General features: G+C 32.3%; 1 protein-coding gene across 5 annotated transcripts in view; it reads left to right on the forward strand.

Moving 5' to 3' along the window:
- The window catches only part of LOC148610058 (LIM domain only protein 3-like), a 101069-nt gene that overhangs the window by 13358 nt on the left and 69598 nt on the right, over positions 1-18113 (forward strand). For 2 of the 5 annotated variants that reach the window (XM_088542037.1, XM_088542041.1), the window contains one exon: positions 16404-16472. In XM_088542037.1, the coding sequence (XP_088398163.1) occupies positions 16404-16472 (69 nt within the window). Of the gene's footprint in view, positions 1-5001; positions 5156-6524; positions 6622-16403; positions 16473-18113 lie in introns of those variants that run through there. The other 3 variants (XM_088542039.1, XM_088542038.1, XM_088542040.1) reach the window with 3 other exon arrangements.

An 18113-nucleotide genomic window follows, 5' to 3' on the forward strand; every position in this document is an offset into this window, starting at 1 on the left:
ATGATCAATTTAGTTACAAACTATATGGGGTTATTTCCATCATTGTTTTAGTTGCAATGAAAAAGAGGGGTATGTAAATCCCTTTTAAATACAAGTAAAATAGAGTTCTTTTTACTCTCCCTTTTACATAAGATGCAAGAAAAATAATATCTTCCCCTTTGATAAGGGGATGCTTTGTTTTAACCCAGTCTTTTGTCACACTTTTGTTAGTAAAACTCCTCAGAAACTTCAGCCCCAAGTTTCTTATAACTGTATAGGTAGGGGTTTTAGGACATGATTTGAAGATGCGCATATTACCAGAATTTTATGACTTTTGTGGGTGTTATGACTTTAGAAAGGGGGAGGCACATACATTTTTGTAAGCAAAACGAACTTGATGTAGCGTTTTTCTTACTGTGTCTTTCCTGTAGGTATGAGTGAGTGAGGGTTATTTCCACTATTGTTATAGTTATGTTATGAATGAAATGTAGATAAAAGCCTTTTATAATTGATGGCTGAGGTTTGTATATGGATTCTTATCAGGAAACTTTTTTTGGTGTTTTTCTAGGACAACTACTGGTAATTTTGCGCCCTGCAAGCTATGGTATGGGCTTAGACATTTATTGTGTCTGTATCTGTCTATTGTGCCTTGAATTTAGGGTTGTGCTGGAGCTGTACATGTATTTTGGTACATGTATCCTTTAGGATTATAAGTCATAATTCATGTATGTTGGAATGCATTGAAAGGAGATAGACACCTCTATCTCCAGTACTTGACATGTATAATTAAAAGTGCAACTCCCAAACTACTTGATGTAATTTGATGGAGTTTAGTAGAAAGTTTATGAACTGTATGGTGATATGCATGAAGAAAGAGAACTATATTTGTCTTAAGGATGTTCGCTGCCCATGTTCAGTCATTTTTGCAAGATTTTCTGATTCCTCTGGTTTTATCCATTTCGTAGCATAAATATTATTGGCCCAGTGACCCCCACTTTTTTCATAATATCATTAAACACACCTTAAAATGATATTGAGAAGTTTTCATGAAACTATTGCTATTCTACAGGGTTTTTAATGGATAAAACCATCCAAGACAATACCTATAGAAAATTCCAAAAAATACTTTTCACGTCAAAATTTCAATTGCTTATTTCTCAAAGGAGCACATCATTTCTTTCTTTTCATATTGTTCTAGCATGGAAGATCTTAAAAGATTTCATAAACTTCCAAAATCCTGGTTATTTTTAAACAATGCATTGAACATCCCTAAAGAATGTCATCTGCCCTTGAATTGAACTATTCACTTGTTGAAAATTGAAAAAAGACTTCAAAGTGGTCCCAGACAATTCAATTATTATGCATACCTATACAATATTAGGATATTGTTGACAATCATATATCTTATAAAGCATACTGTATTTGTAAATAAGATTTAGAGTGAAAGTGAAACAATTGGCAAACAATTTTAAAAAAGATCTATCTGTGTAAAGTTATACAATGTGAGTAAAAAGGTAAATATGGTCTTTAGAGCACAGGATGTCAAAATGACAGTTATGGCCCATGTGTATTTCCTGTTATATTTAGGAATCCCAGGTTTTACAGCAATCTTAGAAAATTATGGAGGTGGTTTAAAAGTATGAGGAAAATATACATGTACAGTGTTCTAGGATTTGCTTTAAAAAAATCATTTACCCTGAATTATTTTTCACCTGTTTAGCTCACCTGGTCTGATTGAAACCAAACTTTGTATGAATTTTCCTATGGGTATTCTGCATAGAATTGATGTGGGGATTTTTGATCCATTGAAAAACATTGCGGCCATTACTGAAAATAGAATATAGGGGTCAGACATTAGTTTTTGGCATATATTTCTGAAACCGTCAGGTTTAGCCAAATACTTACATATATGGTTAAAGTGTTCAGCATGATGAGATCTACAGTCGAACTTCACTTGCTCGAACTCGGATGGCTCAAACACCCGGGATTTCTCGAACACTATTCAAAGTACCAAAATTTTCTCCTATATAATCAAGATAAATAACCTTGGATGTCTCGAACACTCGAACTGACTAGTCGGTCCTTTGGGTAATAAATCTTAAGAGAATAACCCTCACTAACTGGAACTCGTCAGCAATTTTGTCAGCTTGGGTAATAAAAGGTGTGAAATACTGAAACCCTATCATTAATCAGTGTCATTTTAGTTAATTACAGGTAAAATTTAAGTCATCACTAATTCGGTAGTTTTGATCTTTAATATAACACTGATTGAAGTTCGAGAATGTTCCGAAGTCGGTATGATAAAAGCATGAAAGAATATCAGATGAAAACAAATTATTGACCAAGGAACTCGAACTCCGAACGTTTTTAAAAGCATTTGTAATGTCCACAAATCAACATATATTCCGAAAGCAAACAAAAACTATCTACGAACTAACAAAACTTTGTAGGAAGTAGACAATATTTAACGATAAAGTCGAACTCGGACCGGCACCAAAAAAAGTCAGGAAATATACGAACTTCAATTTCTCGAACTCCTGATAACTTGAACACATTTCAATGGTCCCTTGGAGTTCGAGCTACTGAGGTTTGACTGTATGTGTAGTCAAATTTTCGTTTTAATCCTTTCAGCCATGTTGGAGTTATTGCCCTTTTTCAATGCTTTTTTGCTATTTTTAATGTTATTTCTTTCAAAAATCTTCTCCTCTGATACTACTTGACCAGCTAAAACAAAACTTGGTATGAATGTTTCTTGGGGTATCCTGCATAGAACTGGTGTGGATTTTTAAACTGTCCAAAAACATGGCTGCCATTACTTAAAAATAGAAGATAGGGGTCAGACAGTGTTTTTCACATATATATCTCCAAAATGGTAAGGTTAAGGTGAATTCTGATGTGGGTAAAAATGTTGAGCATGATGAGATCTATTTATGGTCATATTTTCGTATTAATCTGTTACTGATTATTTGAGTTATTGCCTTTTTTCCTCGTTTTTTTTTTTTTTTTTTTTTTTTTTTTTTTTGCTATTTTAAATGTTATTTCTTTCAAAAATCTTTTCCTCTGACACTACTGGACCAATTAGAATCAAACTTGGTATGAATGTTCTTTGGGGTATTTTGCACAGACCTGATATGGGTATTTATGATCTGTGGAAAAACCTGGCTAGAACATAGGGGTCAGATAGTAGTTTTTCGCATATTATATCTCCAAAACTGTTAGGTTAAGCCTATTTTTTTAATTGCTGTAATGATCCTTATTATAAGGCCTAAAAAGTCTCCAAGTTACCAGACATCTCCTTATAAGAGTTATTGCTCTTAAATGGTGAAAAAATGACCAGGAGAGTGATCCTGGCTCCTAGGAGCCTCTTGTTTCACTTCCCCATAATATAGATGAATGCTAAAACTATTCCAGTTTCATTTACCCTGGGTCAAATTTCACATATCTCGGGTAATGGGTAATAGGTATCCTAGAACACTGCATGTACTAAAAAACTGCACAGCTTGTGTATCAGACAATGACTGCAGGAATAATTAACCCTTTTGTTTAGAAATTGTGAGAATCATAGACTGCTTCAAACAGAGAGGTAACTTTCATGCTTACTTACAGTATTTATAGTTTATACTGTAAAGAGTTGAGGGTATAAAGTTGATACCTTGTCTGTCTGTCTGTTTGTCTATTCATTTGATCTTCTTGAATATACTTAAAGTCAGAATGTCTTTTTTGTTCTATTTCCCATCCATTTTGTCATGAAAGTAACTAAGTGTAGTAGTTTTATCTTAGATGTTTCCATCAGCATTGTACTCAAAGCCTTATGAACAACTTTATTCCAATTATAGAATGGGTTTTGTGATTTTACATAGACACTTGACCAGGCTAAGCTACTAGCAATATACAGTACATTTTGTGTTGATTTTACGTTTTTCTCTCCCTGACAATGTAGACATTTACCCTTATATGATAATTACTTGATGTTAATGTATTAAGTTTTGTTGATACTGTTGTTTTTTGTATTGTGTCCCTAGTATTATCAGTATTAATTATTAATATTTTTTTTCCTTTTTGTAAAAGTTTCTGAATGTATTTATATGAAGAAATGATATTTTGCAGCTTCTGTGTTTTATGAAAATTTGTCTTCACCAAAAACCATGAAATAAAGTACAATTAGACCTGTTTAAACCAAACCCTTTTGGACCAAGATGTTTTTTTTTTTGTTTTTTTTTCGGTTAAAGAGGTAGACCTGGGGTGAGAGGGATAACTGTTGAAATCAGTGATATGTTTGTATCATATTCGATTTCACCTAAGCCTTTCAAGCTTTCATTTGAAACAGAATGAAATCAATCCAAGTTACTTTGATGCTTACCTGAGATTGATATAAAGAGTCTTAATACAAATGTTCCAATGATTTTAAAAAGTTGTGTCCCGTATCCTAGGTCTATCTCATTTAGGCAGATGTTTGATTTACACAGGTTCAAAAAGTATTGAAATTGATATGAAGGCAATTCACACAATGGATGGTGTACATAGGTTACTGGTTTGATCAGGGCTTGGCTTTGACTTGTTTTACTGTTCAATGCAAAAAATGCTGTATTTCCAATCAGGAATGGATGTATTATCACAATTTGTTTGTCCAGCATATGTAATATGTTTACCAGAACTGTTATAAGCATTTTCCCAACTTTGCCACCATAGCATGTGGAAAAAAGAAAAAAAAAACGTGCAGTTAAGTGACATGTATGTGGTCAGTAACATGTTTGTGTTTTTGTGGTAATTAACTTTACAAATTCATACGCCCTATATTTGCTTATATTATAATTTCCTGAAATAAATAAGGTTTTCCTGACTGTTACATGTTCATTTCATATGCCTAGTAGGACTGTCACCTTTTAGAAACATGAAGCCTATGGGGGTCTGATGTTTTAACATACACTTCAGGTCATAAGTGGAGAACATCTTCATTTATGATAAAATGCAATGTTAATTACATCAATACATCACTTCAGTCAATGTAAAACTTCCTTCCGACATTCCATGTCCAAAGTTTGTTACCGGATATAGATATTTCGTGTTTGACGTAATAGTCGGAAAATCATGCTAAAACTGCTAATTTTCTACCTTTTATTACTTTCAAAGTAATAATTGTCCTTTTACTGGATTATGATATATATTAAAGTTGAAGGTAGGACCTTCCATATTTAGGTGTTAGGAGCATATGTTAACGTCAATATGGTACTTCAGTGGTGACTTATTTTCAAATGAACACTCTAAAAATATAACTTGTGAACTGCTTTACAATAAAATATGTAAGAGAGGTACTTGGTGATCATGAATAACAGCCACATATATATACTGGCCTTTTAGGGTAACTAAATCAGAACTTTAAAATTTACTTTAAGATTCTAAGGTCCTTTCCAAATCAGTGGTCCACTTGAAGAAAACCAAAAGTCTTCAATAAAGTGTCAGTGAAAAAAAGTTTGAAGGTCCAGAACCTTGGAAAATGAAAATTTAATGTTTCTAGGTCTCAAAGTTAGGGTCCCTGACTTTGGACCCACACTACTTTGAACTTCTGTGACTTTCATTGTTCTGTTTTGATTTATTCCTCTTCCTTAACAAACCTTTGCAATTTGAAGTTGGACTTTTTCCCCAACCACAAATTTGATATATAAATAAAAAAATTACCAGTACTCAAAATGAAATGAATTTTGAAAAATGGAAAAAATAACATAAAATGATCCCAATTTAATCTAAATGAATTAAAAAAAAACCACCAGAACTTTTTTTTAAAATTCAAATCTGTATAAAGAGACCATTTAAAGCTAAGTATATACAAAGAACTTATATTCTAAAACCTTATGTCCTTGGGTAATATGAAAATGATCAATCTCGAATATATCCTAATGGAGAGAGATGGATATTTGTTCTCAGTTTATGATGTTAACTGAGCCACCATTATAAAGCCGTAGCTGTTAAAGTTGATGTCGGGTGTGTCTAAAATGTTAAATACTGAGAATTATCAGTCCATCATATGTAAAAAACAGTTTTACTTAGTCAAAATGTTGGCCGTAGTTGGGCTTTCAAAGTTATTTAGTCAATTGAGAGCCAGTGTGTATGGTAAAGGAAGTACCCCCCCTCCCCCCAATGATTTTTGTTCATGAAATCATGGTTTTTCTATAGTCAAGTTGTTCAACAAAATTTTGGGCATCCATCTTCTATTTTTATTTCCCACACCCATTAGAGACATACTGTTACTAACTTGTAGATTAAAAAAATGTATTAAAAATGTTAAGTCAAAAAGTTTAACAGGAAAACTGTTATTGTAATCCAATACCTTTAAATAATGATAATCTAACTCTGTCTCATTACATGATGTGCAGTATTCAAATGTAGAAATTAAATGCATGTATCCTCATTATAAAATAAAGTAGGCAAATTTAATGCATGAGTTGTAATGTTTATTTTTCTTGACATGTCCATCCATATCATCACTGTCATGAAACTATAATAACTTTATCATTTTGACCTTTCAGAGAATTATTTTTTTAAAGGGAGGTAACTATTAGGATTTATTATCTTTCTGTGTGAAACATAACACATGCTAAAATATGGAGGATCTTGATGATTTCCAATTCGATATGAATGAAAAGGGTAAATTTTGAATTATTATTAATATTTTTAAATTTTATTTTTCTTCATGGTAAACCCATCACTTTTGTTTATTAAATTTAGAGTAATTTTCTAACTTCTGTTAGAGGTATCTGAATGAACTGTTGAAGCTGAATTAAATGTTGTAATGATTTGGTATTGTTCTTAAAAGTTTGGAAAATTTTAAAAGTTCCTTCTTATATCAAAAGCTTTATTTAACGTCGATATTTTAAAACAATACAACATAAGCTCCTGGCAGCTTTTATACAGTACTGTAAATTAAGAGATCATTGCAGATTTTTCATTGCTTTGAAAAATATGAATGAATCGAAATATATATCTGAAGCTCAGTTAATGAATTGTGAACCTTAAAGTTGGACTTTCATAAGACTGTCCATTAAGAAACCAGGCAGTTCCTATGATATGGATGGCACATGGTAAATGTTATCCCTCAGAAATTTTTGTTTAAATGTAATGTTTATAGCGAGCAACGCAAAGTGGTGTGAGCTCTACTGTTTTATATGGACTTTCTAAATTTCCCTTAAGGTTCTCCAATATATTAATGAAAAAAAGTCATGTCCCGGAAGTTACATAAAGTGACTGTCCTTATGGAGAAAATTCATCATTTCCTACAGTCAAACAAATAAAAAAAATTTGGTTATGATTACGTTTTGTTAAAAATTAATTCATCTTTTCTCCTAGTTTTCAAGTCTTTTTCTATTTTTTTTACTTACTTAAAAAAAGTGAATGTGACGTTTTTGAAAACATTGGGAAACACGCAGATGTACGTACGTGTATCTTCGCTGTTCCACTGTTGCTATTCTCAAGAAATTAACCCTCCCTAAAAAAATATATCTCAGATTGTATTATCCAAATCGAAGCATAGCTTTTCTGAAATAGGAAAAGCAGCCATTGTCTTATTTAGAATTTGCAGCTGTTGTCTGAATTTTGTTTACGTCACATGATATGTGTAAAATATTCCCACCATCTGTGCAGAACTGTAATATTTCCGGTATCTGTACAAAATGATCTGACTGGTGCAAAAACTGAAATGGATGTTGCTAGAGATGCCCTTAAGGGATGAAAAATGTGAAGTATTGCGAAGTGCTATGAAGTTATCGACCATTTTGAGAGCAAGGTGAAAAGGGGGGTATGGGTTTGGAATTTTAGAGAGAATTTTTTTTCAAGTTATTCATCTATTGAAAAAAGACTCCCCCATCAATCAACAAGACAGATTTTCAAATAGAAATATTGATTTCGCTTGCTGCTTAAATATAAATAAAAATAATTGCACTTGCAAGGCAAACATTTTCATCCGTGTCTACCCCCCTCTTTGGAATATGCCCTTTATTATTTTTATGAGTCTTACACATACGGTTCATGTATGGTAAAGCTCACGGTGCTCGCTGATATAGGCATTGCCTACTCCATAGTATCATATATTTGTCCAATAGTACAAAGATTAATGACAATGTATGGCTTAGAAAATGATTTTACAGTTCCCTAAGAAAGCAACTAAATTTGGTCAAAAATAAAAGATTTATCTCCCTTTTTTCAATGGACTTTAATGCTTTCTATTTAATTTATTTCTATTTAACCATTTCAGTTAATCAAAAACCAACATTCAATTTTAAGAAAGGATGCATTTGTAATATGAAATTGATGAATTTTTTTTAAAAACAAAATTTGTCATATGCCACCCACTGCCTGGTTTTTGCATGGATACCCTATTAAAATTACTCTTTAACCTGAAATTTTTAAATTTCATTTATATATTTCTGTAATCTCAGGATTTGTAAATACTGGATATTTTAATGGTACTGCCAAGATTGGCCCAAACAATTAGTTGAATCCTTGTCTGTCCTTGTCATATCATTCTTACTTTCTTGTCTCTTGCAAACATTTAACTGGTTTTTGGTGTGTAAGTTAAAACTTTGATCAGTTGCAGATTGAGTTTGTATTTAGTAATGCTCTGCTAGTTTTTACTGAATTAGTGCCCTTGGATGTAGAAAATTTCCAAAATTTTCACATCTTTCAAGACTTTTTTTTACCACTCTTTTATATATCGGCCTGTTTTTTTAGTGTGTTTGTAGCTGACCTTTTCAATATTTATTGAATTTTTACAATTAGGCTTGGGAAGAGTAATCAAGGGAACCAAGGTTATAGCGGTAATCCAAAGAATGCAATCCAGGGACAAAGACCAGACATGGAAAACAGACATACACAACAAAGAACATAAAGTAACTAAAATCATACATACAAAGTAACAAAAGCAAATGAGCAACTCAGACTCCATTAAAAACTGGGAGCATGGACCAGGTGCACCAGTAGGGTAAACTTCCTCTGCTTTTCTAGAAACACCCGCCGAGTTGCTCATAAAAAGTCAAGTCCGGGGTATACAAACGAGGAAAGGAAAACTATGACCTGTTGAATAAATCAGTTTTCATGGTGCAGATGAAATTAGTAATTTTCTTATTTTGTAGACTTTTCTTCATTTGACTTTATTGATGGGGCTTCTGTACTTTATATTAATACATTTAGTTGTTTTAGAATCAACTGCCTGTTGTTAGAGATTGCCTGTAGTTTTGAAAAAGTCTTGAGTAACAGCAATGGAAGTACTAAGACATCTCTTCATATCAGGTTGAAGGCATATAGAATCTGTTAATACAGACTGTAAACTACACTGACTAAATCTTTCACAAATGTTTTTGTTCAAACAGGTTTTATTGTATTTTCAATGATTCAGACATTTTTCCCATAATCTAAAAAATCATTGAAATATATACAGCTTAATAGAGATATCATAAACTGCTAGTAGAATTTCCAGGTATAAATGATAACAAGATTTTGATAAAGGTAACCCCCAGGTAAAGACAAGGTGTGAGGTTACCTGGACTAAGGTATTATAATCATAAACTAGTAGTTTACCTTCTGGGGAGGTAATAACACTTGACCAGCTGTAAAATGATAAGATTACATGCCATGATGTTCAAATTTGACAAAATAATAAATTTTTGTTGGATTAAGTGGGTTATGTTTACTAATATTATTAATGACCTTGAATGATGCTATAAACAATATATGGACAAATGACATCTTTTGTTTAGGGGGGAGGGGTGGAGTTGGGTGATACTTTAAAACTTAAATGGGAATGACCTAACATGGAAAAAAATAAACCAAACTTTTTGAAGACTGAAAAAAATAGAGGGAATGTGTTGGGTCAAGGAAAGTTTACTTGTACTGTAATGGCCTAATAACTTTGGAAAGAAACACATTACATGTATATCATTTTCTTTGGGTGGGAGAAAGAATTGGATGATGTTGACATACTGGTGTATGGTAATCTGAACAAATGTCTTTAAAACCCTAACAAAATTTTAATAATATTTTGGAATGAGGTATTTTTGAATTGATAATATGACCATGTTGATGAATATGTAGAAATGGTTGAATGTTGAATGAACTGTATCACTAGTAGCTGAAGTATATGTGTTGAGTAAACACAGAAACTATTGAATCAAGGAAGTGCATACCTGCCAACTTACGCAATTTAAGCATCAATTTATGCGTGTATTACACAATTTTGACCTCTTATCCCATTAACACATATTTTTAAGGTCAAATTTGACTCATAATCCTGATTTTTTTATTAAAAAAAGCATTTCAAGTAGTCATCACTTCAAGTATTCTACTGTTGTCACAAATAATTAGTTAATTAGTGTCTCCAGAATGACTACTTTTGTTACAGTAATTAATTAGTATATCTGTCTCCAGAATGACTACTTTTGTTGCAGTAGTTAATTAGTGTATTTGTCTCCAGAATGACTACTTTTGTTACAGTAGTTAATTAGTGTATCTGTCTTCAGAATGACTACTTTTGTTGCAGTAGTTAATTAGTGTATTAGTCTCCAGAATGACTACTTTTGTTACAGTAGTTAATTAGTGTATCTGTCTCCAGAATGACTACTTTTGTTACAGTAGTTAATCAGTGAATCTGTCTCCAGAATGACTACTCATGTTATAGTAGGGTATGATGTTAACATTATATTAACCTTGTCCTATCAGGCAAGTGGATGAAAATTCTATTTGCCCAAATTGAAATATAGGTTGTCCTTTAGTAAATTAATGTTGAAAAATTAATAAAGTATTGTTGTTCTCCAGGCATATGTAATTTATGGTTTACCTTTTCACTTGTCCTTGGCAATAGGACAACCTTTAACGTCATACCCTGTATAGCTTTTTCTTCTTCCCCTTTATCAGACACGACCTTTGCCAGGCAGCATGGCAGATGTCTTGCAAGAAGCAGAAGTTTCTCACACTTTCAGAACACCCAAGTTCACCCCAGTTTTTTTTAATGGGTTCGTTTGGTTCATCTCTGTGTGTATTTTAATGTTTTATCTTTCTTCTTGGTTGTCCTTTACTGTTCTTTTGTTTGCCCTTGAATTTCTGTTTGATATCCTCCTATCTAATTTGAACTTTAATATTTTTGCATTTCAATGGATACTTGTTTTGGATATTATATGAGACACTAAAGCAAATATTATGACTGGCTGTCAGAATTGTTTTCAGATCATGGAGCATAGAGTGTATATGAAATGTTATGACAAAGATATCATTACTGAAATAATTCTGAAAGTGTACTTTGTGGCCATTAATCCTGATCCATCCCTTGTCTGAGTTTAAAATAACTTATGTGATCACATGGTCTGGAAAAGCAATGCATATTTAACCTAAATGCAAACTTTTGTCTGACTAATAGAAAAAAAAAAGATTTAATTTTGGACCACTGCGAAGTATGTTATGAAAAGCTGTGATATCAAATTTAACTTATGCCAAGCAATGTATGTCTGGGTAGCTGATTTTCATTGATTTGTTTTTGTATCTTGTGCTCAATTGTTTTCAAGTACAAAAAATGACTACTGCACTGATTCTATTCATTATAATCCCTTGATTACTTCCCAACCTCTACAACCTATCCTCCCCTTCCTAATATTAGGCCAAAAAAATAATATATCTTTTCCTGCTACCCTACTACCCTAGTTTGTTGTGCCTATACATGTATATCTGAAATATTTTATAGCTATTTTGGCTCAAACACTGTTCAAACTGATTGTAATATGTTTTTGAAAAATGAAATAATTTCCCCACCTGTCTACCTTATTATTTTCTTGCTGGTAGCAGGACACAAGATTTATTATTTTTGGCCGTACTCGTTGACGTGGGTCAAGAGAACAAAACCTTTTAGTAGACTATATTTGATTTTAACCCTCTGCATGTTTGGGATTAGCAAACATATCTTCAATAGAAATTCTGCCCCAAGTTAAAATTTTCATGAAAAAAAACTTGGAAGTTTCTTGTCATTTACTTTTTTAGATCATTCCACCCCTTGTCATCAAAACACCATGTGATGGTATTATCTACTTCCTCGTGTATTATCCCTACCGATTTTAAGACACCAATATTTTACAAGATGACAGGAAATATTTAAGTTACTTAGACTTTTCATAGTCTTGGAGACAGTAGAAAATTGGTTGGAATTCAACATAAGTAGTTTGTGAATGTTGATGCATATCCTGTTAAAATCGCATGGCTTGAATACTAGATAGGAAGTGTTAAATAACAAATCAACAGTCAAATGTAAATTTTGAGATCATTGTGCCTTTTGGATGTCGATTAATCCTATTAACTCCTTGTATTGCTCAATAAGGCCTTTGTCATGGAAAGAAAAACACGGAAACTATAAGTTTCTATGGTTTCCCGTAACAGGATTGGAATCATCGTCAATGTTCCATTTAGTGAACATTTATACAGAATTTGATGTCAGTTAGTCGTGGCCCTGGAGTGTAATCTGGCCAATATAACCCTGAAATGGCTGATTTAGTAGGAATGTTAAATTTGATTTCTTTTATTTAAAAGAGATTTCAAGTTGTAGAATTAGTCCTTAATCCTGTTTAACTATTCCTATATGGTGGTATTTATTGCTAATAGATGGCGCTAATTGACTTATTGGGTTCTTGGTAGTAATTTCACTGAATCACTATTATCGTCTGTAGGACCTTTTTGTCGATATCATTGAAATTTTCCATTGATTAAAAATAAATCTATGGCTAATTCTTAAGGTATTAAAATGCTAAAATTGAGGAAATTAATCCCCATGGATGTTAAGACCATGTGATTAAACTTCATGAAAGTCTTCATAGTTGATGTTTTTTTCACTGATACCATAAAATTTTCAAATTCTTCATGAAACTCCCTTAATTCTAAGATTTATTTCTGTCGAAATCTTTAAAAGTTGGGGTTATTGGGAATAAAGATTGACTAAAAACATTTAGTCTATTACTAATACTTATTCTTAAATAACGTTAAAATGCTTTTATTCGTCGATACACCAATTTTTCACTCTATATGGTGAAACTGAAAGTTCTAAAATTTTCGAATTTGTAGATTTAGCCACACTTTGGGCTTAAAGAATTATTAGGCACTACCAACCAATGTTTTGGACTATGAAATCACAATACGTAGCATTGAGTGAAATAATCAGGGACACCATGTATTTCATTATAATTGACAACTAATATTAAAGTTATGATATTTTTATTACCTCAACCTCTGATTTAAGGTAGGAGATGCTTGAAACCTTAAAAATAGGTTTATGATAAAAATAAACAATTCTCAGAAAAATGACCTTTGTAAAGGTCACATCATCATTCCATTGTGTTTTTTATTAGGTCCAATTGTCCAAGGAAGATCAGTTTATTTTTGTAGCAAACTTCGACAAATATGAATTCCTTAAGGCATTCTGGTGTACTTTCCATGAATAAATGGCATTTCAATTTATTCTTTGATCGTTTGCTTCTGTAATTTGAAAAGAAAATTTAAAGTAGGGGATGAAAATGAATTTTTAGTCATTCGGTCGTTATGGATTTTGGAAAATTGCTTTTAACATCTTATGATGAAAAAATAAATGAGGTTTTTGTTTTGTGGAAGCAGGGGATGAATTAGAGAGCGAGCCATTTCAATTTCTTTTCTAATTGTCCAATCAAGATCCTTGATTGCTCCGTCAAACAACAGGTGCATAATGATAGATTACCGAATGTCCAAAATACCCACCAGAAAAATTCTCATTTCAATTACGAAAAAATTCACTATACTTTGAAAAGAAATTGGCTTATTAGAGAATACAGGGATAAAAAAGAAATTTTCATGAATAACTAATGCATTGGTAGATAGATTCTGAAAGGAAGTGTTAAATTGTAGACCATAGAAAGGCGACAGTTGCTATATATGTTGATAATGATGTGACGAAGTGGGATAGCTTCAGATATCAATTTAAATTTTCTTTGTGAATATATATCTTTTTCGTTGGAATCAGCAGTATTTTTTTTTACTGTAGGTTGTTTTGCTTTCCTGTTTACTCCAATATTTGTCAGTTTTGAAATTTATTACTCGATTTTCATGAAAATTACTTGTATTGTGAAACAATGATGTTTTGATGTACCCATAAATCTTCTTGCACCTTAAGGGACACTTATACTTATTTTCTGTGAATCATGCACTGCAGTACAAAAGTCACAGAAGTTCATCATTGTTCTCATCAAATAACCTATATGTATATATATTCCTGCTCTGAAGGAGAGAGATATACTTTTTAGCTCACTCTGGCCAATGGCCTTGTGAGGTATTGCCATCACTTGGCCAACGGCCATGTGAGCTATTGCCATCACTTGGCCAACGGCCATGTGAGCTATTGCCATCACTTGGCGTCGATGTTTGTAGTTGTCCATCCTTGTTAACAATTTTTCAAAACTCTCCTCCTCTAACACAACTCGACCGATTTGAACTAAACTTGGTATGAATGTTTCTTTGGGTATCATGCATAGAACTGTTGTGGGGATTTTTTGTCCGTCGAAAAACATGACCGCTGTTACTAAAAAATATAATATAGGGAGGTCAGACAGAAGTTTTTCACATGTCTCCCAATTTTGACATGAAAAAAAAAGTGTTCTGTGTGATGAGATCAATTAGGGTTCAAATTTTCTTGTAAATCCATTAGCCATGTTGGAGTTATTGCTTTTATTCAATGTTTTTTTGCTTTTTTTTTTTTTAACCAAATTTGGTTTGAATGTTCTTTAGGGTATTCTGCATGGAACTGTTATGGTTTTTTTTTAGATCTGTCAAAAAACATGGCCACTGTTACTGAAAATAAAGCACTGGGGCAGACAAAAGTTTTTTCACATATATTTCCAACACTGTTAGGTTTAGCCAAAAGTGTGTAGGGATCAAAGTTGTCGGAAGACTCATTGTTAGAATTATTGCCCTTGAAAGGTGGAAAATGATGTGTTAAGCAGTTTTCAGGATTGAAAGAAACGTTCAATGGAATAAACAATCGTTATCCTTATGATAAGACCTACCAAAGTCTTTTATTTTCAGTTAAAATTGTCAGACAACTCCTTGTTAGAGTTTTTGCCCTTGAAAGGCAAAAATTTAACCTGGTGAGTGATTCAGACTTCTGGGAGCCTTTCGTTTTCCCTTGTTCTTGGGTCCATGTTTTTGTCAGTTACAGTTTTTTTTTTGCCTTAAAGTACTCAACACAGTGGCTTGAAATGTTTACACTTCCTGTAGGTATGCCATATGGTAGGTTTTATTTTTTTGAAAAAATTGACAACTTCCTGTTTACCCAGTTTTTTGTTAATTTTCCTTATATCATGATTGAAAGCAGGGATATCATAGTAGGCCATCGCTTACAGATTTCTTGTCTTACCATTATAGCTAAGAAAAATCTGTTTTATTTTTACATGACCTTCTTTTTAGACAGGATGTATTATGGTATATATTGTACTGGTCCATCTGTTCGATTTTATACAACCTCAAACAATTAGCGGTTGTATATTGGTATGGCAGTGTTGATGTCGTTGGCCGTAGATACTTGTTTATCGTGCAGTAATTTGACTATTAGTTAGTTGATATCTATAAAAAGTTGATAACAAGGTTCCAAACCAGAAAAGAAGGGTTAGTATTGATTTGGGGGTTATTGTCCCAACTGTTTAAGAAAAGAGGCCAAAAAGAAACATTTCATAGAATTTAAATGTATAACTCCAGTAAAAGCATAGGAATTTCCATGATATTGTTCCACAATATGCTATTCCACAATGGTCAGACTTGGATTGATTTTGGGAGTATAGATGAACTTTTCAGAAAATAGGAGTCGAAAAGCGAGGCCAGAAACATGTATATTTCTGATATCCGGACAATTACTTATTAGCAAATGAATCTCTTTCAATTTGTAATTTAAGGTGCCGTATTAAACTAAGACTAGGATTGCTTGATCCTTGGATCAGGTATATAAGCTAGCTTCACTGGTATATTACTGTATGGGGGGGGGGTATTTTGGCATGTGTAAAATTTGGCAATTTTGAAGCAAAAAGGTGTACAAATAATCTTGATGTTTCTTATTTTGGCTGATGATAACTGGTACACTGTGTACTTAAGCCCAGAGTAAATATTTTGCAGAATTATTTTGGTGTTTTTAGACAGACCATTTAAATAAGCCGAAATAAGCACTCTTACCACAGCTACCTACTATGTAGTATGTCAACACAATTGAAGGTAGTGGAGTATAAGGATTACCACTTTTGTCTATCTGTCTGCCTGTCTTTCCTCCTATCCATTCATCTATTTTTCCATGTATCCATTGAAGCAGTCATTTTCAAACTAATTTTAGTTTCATTTAAAACAATACCTAGACATCATATGAATTGAATTATATTATTTTCTTCCATTTGTAGTTGATGAGAAGCTTGCAGTTGAGGAGTTGCCTCCCCTTGCTCTTGACAATGATGGACTTCCACTTTCAGGTAAGTGCATTTGATATCTTTTATTTTTTTAAATTCTGGGAAAAAATTGTGCAAAAGAAAATCTTTGAGAGGTTTTCATTTTTGCTATAAATTCCAGGAAAAAGTTGTCAAATATTAGTTAATGCATCTTAAGTTATGTTTCCATCTATAAAGTCAGAAACAGGGAAAGATACCTCGATATCAGGATTAAGAACCAGAAATTTAAAATGCATGGTATGCACATTTTTTTGTGGTGCAAATTACTTTTTTTAAAATTTGGATGGAATTGTGTTGATTATACTACAATGAATAATTCAATAAAATTTACATTTTTGGTTTAACAGTACTGTACATTTTTTTATTTTGAAGAATTTAAACACTGAATTCTTAATACATGTATATTAATGGCATGCTTAATACATATATACTGCAATCACAACTTTTTATTTAATCTCTCTTCATATAAGATTCAGTTCATTCCAAGCAATGCCGGGAATGGCAGGAAGTGAACTTTTTTAGTATATTTGAGTCTAAATCAATTGTGTTTGGATTTGTTCAGTTGATCATTAGTCTTAATATACTATATCTGCCCTTTAAAACAGAGGAAGATGTACCAAATGAACAAAATATCTACTCAGTACCTCAGATTTTATGTGTGGAGTTAGAGATAACTTTTCTTTACATATGAAGATTAAGGCCTGTCATTGTATTTAATGCCTGAAAATCAAGTTTAATGGAAACATGTCTGTGAATTAAGTAGCAGGTTATGATGGCTGTATTTAAGGTTATAAAATGTTGATATTTTCTACATGATGATATTGATCTAAGCAAGTTAAAAGTGACTTAAAAAACTCTTAACAATAACAGTGGAACAGGGAAACATGTCTCAACTACAGTGAAACTTGCCTATAATGAATGATTATTTGAAGGGAAGGACCTGTTCTGTTTCATAAGGTGTTCACTTTATACAGGTTTGTAAGGAATGACTGCCTTTCACTTTTTTTCACTTTTTTCACTGTTTGGTAGGGTTGTTATGTCTCTGACACATTCTCCATTTGTGCTATCAAAACCAGTATGAGATTAAACAAAATATTTGGTTTAGGCAGATTTTCAAAAGTTTAGACATGTTTTACTGTATTAGAGGCAGCATGGAATAGTTGTTGTTAACATAAAAAAAGATGTAAGGAGATAGACCTAGGTAGACCTAGGTAACAGACACAACTCTTACAAATCATTGGAATGTTTATATTCACCATTTTACATCAATTTCATATAAGCATCAAAGTAACTTGGACTCATTTCATTCTGATTCAAATGAAAGCTTGATAGGCTTTTGTCAAATTGAATATGATACAAGCATATCACTGATTTCAAGAGTTATGTCCATTACCCTAGGTCTACCTCCTTAAGTGAAAAATGCTGTCGATTTGAAAGAAATTTACATAGATTGGGAAATCAAAATTAAATTTTTGGGGGAGGGTGAAAAAATTGGGTCAGAAGGGGATGAAAATAGGGTATTTTTATTATTGTCTTTTTTAATTGGTGCTTTGTTATTTTATAATTTGACTTTCAAGCTGTCATAAACAGGTTTTAACTTGTAAGGGCTTATTAATGTTAACTGGTGTTTCATAATGGATAAATTAACTCTTTTAACTGTGGAAA

Source organism: Perna viridis, chromosome 8, assembly GCF_037379345.1.
Source record: "Perna viridis isolate PV_CMFRI_1.1 ecotype Kerala chromosome 8, ASM3737934v1, whole genome shotgun sequence".
Classification (NCBI taxonomy): domain Eukaryota; kingdom Metazoa; phylum Mollusca; class Bivalvia; order Mytilida; family Mytilidae; genus Perna; species Perna viridis.